The 10,003-nt window shown below is 41.9% G+C and overlaps 1 protein-coding gene across 5 annotated transcripts in view; it reads right to left on the bottom strand.

Moving 5' to 3' along the window:
- Positions 1–4,049: 4,049 nt before the first annotated feature.
- Positions 4,050–10,003, bottom strand: part of F13A1 (coagulation factor XIII A chain) — a 123,271-nt gene continuing 117,317 nt past the window's right edge. For all 5 annotated transcript variants that reach the window (XM_010708396.3, XM_031552759.1, XM_010708397.3 and 2 more), the window contains one exon: positions 4,050–6,147. In XM_010708396.3, coding sequence (XP_010706698.1) covers positions 6,003–6,147 — 145 coding nt within the window. In that variant the 3' untranslated portion in view covers positions 4,050–6,002. The remainder of the gene's footprint in view (positions 6,148–10,003) is intronic.

Here is a 10,003-nt window from a genome sequence, read left to right as displayed (position 1 = left end):
TTTTTTTTTTTTTTCCCTTAAATGATGGCTTTTCTCATTTGCCTAACCTCACGCTTTCAGTTGTAACCACAGTTGGATACAAGTTAATTTGCAGTTTGATGATGGCACTTCCCCAGTGCTAAGCATCTCTGAACACAAAGGCATTCTTTTTTCCTTGGGCACTAGTAATGTTGATGAGACCAAGATAGCTTTGGGAGTAGGGTTTATTACTTAAAAGCTCTTCCAGAGCTGGCTGGTTGGAATACATTGTTTTGTAATGTAAAAAACTGTGACTACCTTACTTAACCAACTGAAAGACAGAAGATAATTCACCAGTATGTCACTCTGGGGTTTATAATGACCTTCTGCAAAGCTTATCTTACTATATGAAAATGTTTCCTATAAACTAAACTGTTTAGGCAGCAGGGGCTTTGAAACTCCTTCTTCATAACAGTACCTAAATTAGCTCAAGTTGTTTGCTACATAAAGGACAACAAACCCAACAAACTTAGTGGTACTTTAAGCAAACAGCAGGGTAAACTTCCACAGCTGCCAGTGGGATTTGGAGCCAGTTTACATCAGCACTGGTGCACACTGTATTTGGTTAGCAGGAGGCAAGTTCCCAACAGCTGCATCGTGGTACAGTCACACGCACACATATAGCCAGATTACTGTAAAGATACCCTCAATGATCAAGCTGTACTAGAACGTGTCACACCACAGGACAGAACCAGCATGTCCTGTTGATTAGAAATTGGACTTGTGGGAGAGTGGAGACTTTTCTTTAACACTATGACATCTGAAGGTGCATTTTGACTGTTGTGTACAGTCTATTGGGGCCTGCTATGGAGTGAGCAGTGGTGGTACTTCTGTACCAGTACATCTACACAGGAAAATATCAAAGGCTTCAACACCATCAGACTGAATCACATGTACAGACCTTGGCCATGTGTTTGTCACAGATGCTGATCTCCTGGCTGTTTTCCTAATGAACCTGGGTCCCAGTAGAGCAACAGTCTTCCTGTACAGGTAGGCTATTCACTCATTAGCACTTCCTTTCAAAATACAGATGTTTAAAACAGCTGTTCTGTTTTTTTAATGGTACTTAAAATGACATGATACTGGAAGAGGTACAGAGGAGAGATACAAGAACAATCACAGGTATGAATAGTTTCCATGAAGAAAGTGACCAAGGTAGACCTCCTAAGTCTGAAAAAGATTTGTCAGTTGGGAGAAGTCATAGACAGAGATCTATAAAATTACAGATAGAATGCTGGAGAATTGGGTTTTCCCTGACACTTTCATTACCAGAGCTATGCAGTGTCAAAAGATGTAAGAGAACTAGGTTCAAATGTGAGATCATTCATCATATCTGCTGATGGTACTAAAGGTACAAAACATGCAGAGATAAAAATGCATTTGTGCCTTATAAGGATACTACCTCAGCATAAGCAGAGCACCTGTATCTGCAATGCCACCCACTCCTGCTGCAGTTTTTACTATGCCAGATGTTTCCTACTTCACATGTTCAGGTGTGTCACGGTCCATCTGGATCTCTCAAATTTACAGGACAACAGTGCAAGCATCCCCTGTATCCCAGCAGAAGCACAAACCTTCAGCAGTCCACCTGCTGCTGAATCTGCTTCAAAAGCTTTTTGGGTAACCTGGTGTATTCGTACCTTCCAGTATGAAAATTTGGTCTGCATCATTTCCATAATGAAATGGATTCTGAAGAATTGCCCGAAAATTAATACAGGACTATGGCAGCAGTAGACAGCAAACTGCAGGTGCTGGTGGCTGCATAGTGACCTTCAGATCTTTCTGTCCATCACATTCTGCCCATGCGTTGCTCTTGCTTTGACCTAGTGGCACTGCTCCCTGCATACCTCAGGCCTTAACAAGAGCTGTTTGTTAGCCAAAACTTGAGACTCCAAGCCACATTCTGGGTTTCCTGTACCCATGTGATTTGCCAGCCTTGCAGTCAAGCTTGCTCCTGAGCCTGGCCACGGGCATGCAGATTTATCTGAGAAGGGGACCCCATGCTGGTAGCCCTTGCTCCAGTGGCCACCAGGAGGCTTGCCTTCTGCCACCACTGCCTCACGCTCCTGTCACTTCCATGTCCTTAAGGAAACAGCCTTGGGGCCTTTCTCTTACAGCTTTCTCCCTCGTCACTTACCATGATCCCCCAGGAATCTCAATTCTGAATAACTTTTGGCCATATTTTCCCTTTTTAGCATGCAGTTCTTGTTTGCTTTCTTCAATATTCATCTCAAATCTTTTCAATTTTGCCATTAAGCAAGAGTCAATACCTCTCATGTACACGCCAAAACCCCCTAGCTTCTTTCAGGCACTGTCTTCCACTAGAGGTGCTACTCCAATGTATATTTCTCTAATTAACATTCTGTGTCCCTGCTTGCTACTAGCTATCAGGCCAGCTCCAAAACAAATGAAAACAACACTCATGGCATGCTTTGACTTTCCTCTTTCAGAATAGGGCTATTAATTTTGCCTTGAACAAGCTCAAATAAATTTCTCATCCAGTTTTAACCTAGTCATCTTCCTCCATCACACAACCACTCAGAAGCCAACATCAACAGTCTTCTCCATAAGAAAGACAAAGGTAGACATAAAAGGTCTGTATATAAGGTCCCGGAAAGAGAAAAGGGTGGAAGGAAGCTGCCACCCATTCAGCAGAGTACTTTATTAATTACTTTCAGTTCAAACTAATAATCACTGGCAGAACTAGTCATAAGCCAAAGCTTAGTCACATTTTCTGATTCTTTTCCACAAATAAGATGCTGTCATTGCTTGTGAAAGGTCACAGCTTGCTGATAAGCTAGCAACATGGGCACTGGGACTTGTCAGGATTTGTCTGTGATTTGTTTAGCTGTAAGAACAATTATCTAATGACCTGATGTCTATTATTGGTTTTGTTTTGCCTTCTGCTTTGCTTTCTACTATTACATGATGAAATTTTTACATGTACATTCGGTAACTAATAGACAGGAATAGTAGGTAGCCATTCTGTGGAGAATAAACTACTTCTGAGCCTAAAATGTAATGCTCTCTACATGGGATGATAATAGGAGCCAACAGGATGATGCTGGAGGCCCCAGGCAGCAAATAAGCTCCCAGTGGTTAACTACTGGCCATCACAGGAGTACAACGTGAATACCTGTGCAGAGATAACAAAGAAGAACAAACTAGTAGCTAATGTGAGTAAAATGCATCACATACAACAAATTCATATCCACTGTGGATCTGTGACTGAAGAACAATACGTAGGATGTTATTAGTACACATGCTCAAATGAACTTGGGTAGATCACAGAGTGAGAAGCAAAAGACCTGATTATCATTTTCTGTGCAAATATATGGTATTATCAGAGCACTCCCTGCATCTTCAGTCACGTTTTCTCATTCAACAACCCATGCTCAGCAGGATGAGTACTTGAAATCCTAGAGACCATTCTTCTTCTGTCCTTAAGTTTCTGTAAGCAGCTCTGTACAGCACTGTCAAGAGCAACTGCTGACATCCCTGGCTTCCTTCACAACCATCACTGAACTTCTTTGCTCCCATATATCCCTCTGCAAAGTATCTATTAAATTATTTCCTGTTTCTCAGTGAATATGACTCAGTTTAATGGCTGATAGTAAAGTGCCTTTGAAAATATTTACCTGAGAGGAAGACACTATAGGAGTGGGATACAGGTAAGATTTCATAAGGAGAACATAGGCCTCTTAATGGGCTCTGACATATTAAAGCAATTTCCAGGAGAAACCAGTGATTCTCTTTGCTAGCACAGCTATGTGCTCACCTTCTCCAACGCATTAGGTAAACAGTTAGGCTGTTTGACTGTTAACTTTGTTTTTCTTTCTAAGTAAATGTGCTTTTCTCCCCCTCCTTTTTTTTCTGAAATAAAGGCAAGACTTCTTCCTCAGTACCAGAAGGCACCTTTATCAGTATGGCTAAGAGGCAAATTTTTCAGCTTATACTTAAGATGCAGCAAGTGGTATCTGCAGTGCTGCACCATAGAAGAAGCAATTGATCAAAATATAGGACACGCAATGTGAGCGCAATAAGATACACTTTATTGTAAATTCCTATTACACTGTAGTAATAAAAGATTAGAATGGAAAGCAGGTTTATAGACAAGAGCAAAAAAATGGATAATTGTATTAGATGATGTAAACTCCATTAAAACTGCTTAATTACTTAACAGAGATGGTTGCTGTGCATTTACAACATACTGTTCTGTCCCTTGTGCCCCAGAGGACTTCTCCAGGAGATGTACAATCCCATAAGTTGTACAAAATAACTGTGTCACCATGTCTGAAGCAAAAGTCCCAAAGGGTTTGGTGTTCCAGAATCCATGGTTATTCACTGAGCAGGTGAGGTGGCGTGGTGTGAATCTCTGCTTTGTTCCACATACTTCAGCAAAAGGGCAACCTGCATTTCTCCCCTCCTGGCTTACTTATTTTTAACAACTGGTCACCAGTTTTGCAGGAAGCCATATGCAACAAGAACGGGAGCAGAAGATAAATCGTCTCCCTTGCTCTCTCGCTAATGAGACCACAAAATGACCTGGCCTAGTAAAGCCACAGTGTTTTATGAGCATGAGGTTCCTTTTAACCTCTTGGGAAACTGTTATTTCACCTGTGCCATTCGTATGGGATATGCTCTTACCCACTGTGGCTAGCAGAGAGTGGCCACAGCTGGGCATGGGACTGCAGCACGTGCATTTTCGCCTCACATGGAAAAAGGTCCTGAGGAGGAGTTCAGGAGGGATGAGAAATGATCACACACACATAGCTTGCTCCCCTAGCACATGGGAGCCCACAGCTCAGAATGATTCTACAAAGTGGAGTGTGAACCAAAGACTCAGAGCACTCTTCGGGCTAGAAAGACTTCAGGGGAAGATCAAGGCCTTGGGAGGCCTCATTGCACCCTCAGAGGAACAGGCTGCAAGCAAGGCAGAAAGCTGACCAGCTTGCAGAGTTTTTGAACCTCAGGATGCATGTTTATTCCTGTAAGCTGAGCTTCTGTCCCTCAGCCTTCCCAGGCCATGATTTTTTTTTTTAGGGACTCTTGGGCACAGTTCACATGGGGTGTTTGTTAGGTTTGTGGGCTGGCAGGCTACTTCTCACTCCGCTTTCCTTTGCCCCAGGTGCCAGAGCCTGGAACGCTTTGGGCAATGAGCTCCCCAGAACATACACACATGAGAAATGAGGAGAGAAGAAAAGGCAGAATAGAATGGAGAACATACCATATGCAAGAGATGTGACCAGAAAGTGCAAGATTGGCATGACAAACTCTGAGCAGAAGCACGAAAAGCTATGAATTTTCATCAATCAAACAAAAAGAATAGTATGAAGCAAAAGACTGACTATGAACGGGTGCATAGACACATGAAAAAAAAGAAAACAGGAGAAAAAGCACAGTGAAGTGACAAGTGAGAGGTGAGAGCTGGGAATATTTGGGAGATATCAAACCTTAATAAGTGCTTCCAGCAAAGCGTGCTCTCCATTAACTAAAATTATAACACTGTAAGATAAAGCAGTCCTGTTAGCTAGAAATACCTGTTTTTATTGCAGCCTGAACGATCTACCATAAGGTTGTGTAATTCACTCTAAGAATTTATAACACTGGGTTCTTCCTTTTTTCTTTTCAGTGAAATATCAAGCCTTAATTAAAACTAAAGTTCAGACTACTTTGGTGAATGGAGCCTCTCAGATTCCCTTGCAGCACTACTGCAAAAGACCATAAATACAAGTGAACTACAGCAATAATATGGCCTAGAATTGCCTTTGATTACGTGTATCTAATTTTGAATCATTCACCATACAGATTTCTTTTTATGCTCTCCCCTGTGTTGCCATTTACTTTTCCTTATTGAATCTAGTGAAACTCAAGGATGATAAAAATAACAAAAAGCAGATTGCTACCACTGTCTCTTTTTCCTCCTCTAATGCAGTATTTTGAAACATGAGAGCAAAATGAAAGGATGAAGACGGCATCTTGCTTCACGGTTTCTGAATCTGGATATTCAGCTCACCATACACGTGCCTCAAAGCATCACAATTCAGGCTTGCAATCAGCTTTCGTAACCCTGGTCGTTTTGGGATACATTTTACTTCCCAGATCAAGGTAGACATTGCTGGGATTTGCCTGTAGGAAAAAAAAAAAAAGGAAAGTAACAGCATAGTCATCAGTCAGACAACACTCTCAAACTGATCAAGAACCAGAGAAATGGAAGGTGGACAATATAACATGTCTCGATCTTTTTATGCTTCAGCCATTCTTTTAAGTGTCCTATAAATTATTTCCTCCACTTTCCATTCCTCTCAGCACTAGCTCTGTCAAAGCCTCTTCTAGCCCTTCCTCGAGGCTGATTCTAAATTTCCAAAATGAATCAGGTTTCCTCTGTCTCCTGCCATTTCCTCTCATGACCACTTTCAGAATGAACTTGTTTATAGCCAACATATATTTTTTCTATTTATATTTCCTTTTCATGTGTGTACTGTAGGCCACACTTGGTGATTCCTTAAATGGTTAAATAACTTCTGGCTATCTCCATGAGAGCCTGGCATAGCACTGATGAGCTGCCGAGACCCTCTGTCACAGACATAACATTGGGAGATACCCTCACCAAGCCACATTTCAAATGACAGTGTTTTTTGGAGTCCTGCTCTTACTGCTACTTTTTTATATTATGTATGACTACTCATAACCCATAACATAAACCAAACGTATTCTGCACTGCTTCTGATTTTCAATTAACATCCACAGAGAGCCTTGAAAATTGATATGCATTTTCTCAATTCTTTCACTACCTTCTGTGTACAGATTCTGAAGGCTGATATTGATTGATTATGTTAGGGGGATGTCAGGATATAGCTGTGTTAAGGGAACTAAAGGAGGAGGTGGCAGAGTGAGGAGCTATTTTATAAAAATGAAAGTTATTTTTCTCGGCATTAAGAAGACTACGAATTCAGACAGCATTCACATCTCACATGGGTATGGTATTCTGTAGATAGCTGAATAAAGCAAGAGTAAAGTAAGCTTAGACTTTAGTCAGCATTGCAAACTCTCATCTGGTAGGATTTAGCTATTAGATGTTGTTACACTTGGTGTTATAGTTGCAAAGAGTACTGTGGTAAAAATGGGAAAAGAAACAAACAGGGAAGGAATGCTCACCTGCATCTGAAGATCTAGGTTTGCAGGAAAGACTCCACAGAGGAAGGATCTCCAGAAAGAGACCTTTCCCCACTGGCAGTCAGCCCTTAAATGGGCTCTAGGAGAGATGCAGCCAGGCTCCACCCCTTCCGGTCACACAGGTGAATTGCCTTCACTGTGCTCCCATGGCTGACTCAGTCCTTGCCTCAGGTGATCAATCAGTTGTTCGGGCCGTGACTCAACAGTTCCCATACAGATGTCATGTCCTGTGCCAGAATCAGCACACGCTGGCTGCCCAGGCTTAGCACAAGTTGTGACAAGACAAGAAACCTTACTAACACTAAATGAGGTATCTGAGGATCCTCCCACCTGATTATCGTTTTAGTGCAAGTCTATCTCTGCTAGAATAAGAGCCATTCTAGCTCCTTAGCAGTTAGCTTGGGTATTTCTACACGACACTGCATTACATTTTGCACATACAATCTTAGGTATTCAGTTTTAGAAAAGCAGCAGTAGAGGAAGCTCACATTTTTAGTGTGAGCATGTGCAGACTGATTCTAGTGAGTGCCTTCCTTCTTTTTATCTTTGTTCTTCATGAGAGATGTTCTGTTCCCCTCAGCTGCTTCATCAGATGCCCACTAAAATGGCAGCATGATAAAGCGATGACTTCAATTGCTGCACAAGGTTAAATACTATTTTTATTTTGGAAGTTATGTGAATGATCTGCAACGGATGATCTGTACAGAATGTGATGAAGATATTATACAAGTCTCCCATGCAGCAAGATTCGGTCTACCTTCATGTGCACCTAGGGGACAGATTCTCTGAGGATGAAGGTTCTCAGACCACTTCTTCACAGTGCCCCAGTGAGAAGGCACAGTGCTATCATCTCTGATTTATACTGCTATTATCGCTGCATATATATGTACATATATTTGCAGGAAGACAACAGCTGTGTTGGGAAACCAGACCCACATTTTCCTGTTTCTCTGCTGTCTGACTAATAAAACAACTTACTTCCCTCTACAAATGCTAATGCTAGCCGAGCTCTTATATGTAGAAACGACCTAAATGACTTACAAGCTGCTGTGAATGTGTGCTTGGCTAAAATCCTTTTAACAGTATCCATCACTGCCTGGTTAATTTTCATCTGTTGTGCAAAGACTATGCCCCCATGTAGGCACTGCTGCTGCCAAAGGCTTTTCCATATGTAATGTTATTCATCTGCCTCCAGCTAATAGCAAAATATGACTTGTGAATAATGAAGGCAGAAGCCCCCATGCCACTTCATTCCCATAATAATGTTGTATCAACTGGATCACACACACTGGTTTTGTGGAGTGACCAATATGATATAAAAAACCTACGTTAAAAATATCTTGAAGTCAAAAGTCTCATCCCCACACACAATTGCTAAAGGCAAGTCCCATTTGTGACAGTTGATGATGGATATGGAAGAAGTGGAAGGAGAGGGAAGGCCCAGAAAAGGTTTAATTCCCTTAGCAAGTGTAGTAAAGCCACCCCAATCCGATTTTCCTGAGAGAGAATTCAGTGATGAATGGTTCTGTGTAATATGCTGAGCCATCACACACAGGAGCCATTTATCACTCTGAATGCATGGAGACAAATGTGATTATTATTTAAATAAACTACAACTGCTCCCTGCTCCGTCCTCTGTGTGTATAACCTGCAGCCTTCATTCATCTAAGAGAAGTTAAATCACAGATTCTAAGATGACTAAGCTGATCCATTTCCATTTCTAAATGATGCCAAGGGCACTACTGCAAAGAGGAAAACATGGTGACTTGAGGGAAAATGACGTCTGTTTTGTGAGTCATGTTTCTCCCTAACTCCTGTGCCTTTGATGTACCTGACAATGACTCCTGCATCCTTGAAGGTGAGAACAGCCCACTGCATCTCTTGGAACACGAAGGATGCAGAATAACAGGGGGGCTGCAACAGCTGTGCAGCAAGGAGGGCTACTGCTACAACTTGTGTAACTCCTGTGGACTGTGCTGAGTCATGTTCAGCAGCATCTGTGACATACCACGTGCACAAAGCAAGCACAGTAGGATGCCCTTTCACAGTCATTTTTCTGTCCAGCTCCACTCTAGAGACTGGTTTTGATCTCTTTATCCCTGGCCCAGGTGCCATCAGGCTCAGACCTCCCCTACTGGCTGCAGATAATACTGACAAATTATGCAGCTGCTGAAGCACAGGCAATTTTTCAAACTCCTTTTGCACAAACCTGGAGATGATCGGCACAGATAATGATAGATGGCATCACTTTGGCTGTCCAAGAATAAGCAATGACTGCAAAATATTCCAAGGATCCCAGTTATATATCCTGGAACCAGTTAATGACAATCTTATAACACTGAACTCAAATGGGAAGAGGGTTTAGAAAAGTACTTGCTCATGTAGAAGTACTCCCATGTCAATGTGAAGCACAACTGTGTATAATGAAAGCCACTGAAGCCTTTCCTTTTCCACAGGCTGAGGAAGAATTGCTTGTGTACCTACCACAGCTATCTCAGCAGGCTCTACTGCATCCAGCACACATTTTCTGTCTTGACATTAAGTTTGTAAAGATCATCTGAGATATCTGAACATCTTGTATAAGCATGACTAACATGAGTGAAGAAAAGCCCTTTTTGAAGAGCAGCACTGGAGTTGATTTGTACATACTGAGTGAGTGGCAGTAAACACCTCATATGTCTGATAAATCTGTCTTTCTTCCAGTGATAGTGACTCGTAGGTGCTATTGTCAAGCACTAAGAATTATGTAATGCAGTGAAAGGGTAAACTTTGTCTGCATTAGCAGCTACCTCCAGCCACAACACTGTTC

Source organism: Meleagris gallopavo, chromosome 3 (assembly GCF_000146605.3).
Source record: "Meleagris gallopavo isolate NT-WF06-2002-E0010 breed Aviagen turkey brand Nicholas breeding stock chromosome 3, Turkey_5.1, whole genome shotgun sequence".
In the NCBI taxonomy this organism is placed as follows: domain Eukaryota; kingdom Metazoa; phylum Chordata; class Aves; order Galliformes; family Phasianidae; genus Meleagris; species Meleagris gallopavo.
This window is presented reverse-complemented; position numbering and strand designations above follow the sequence as displayed.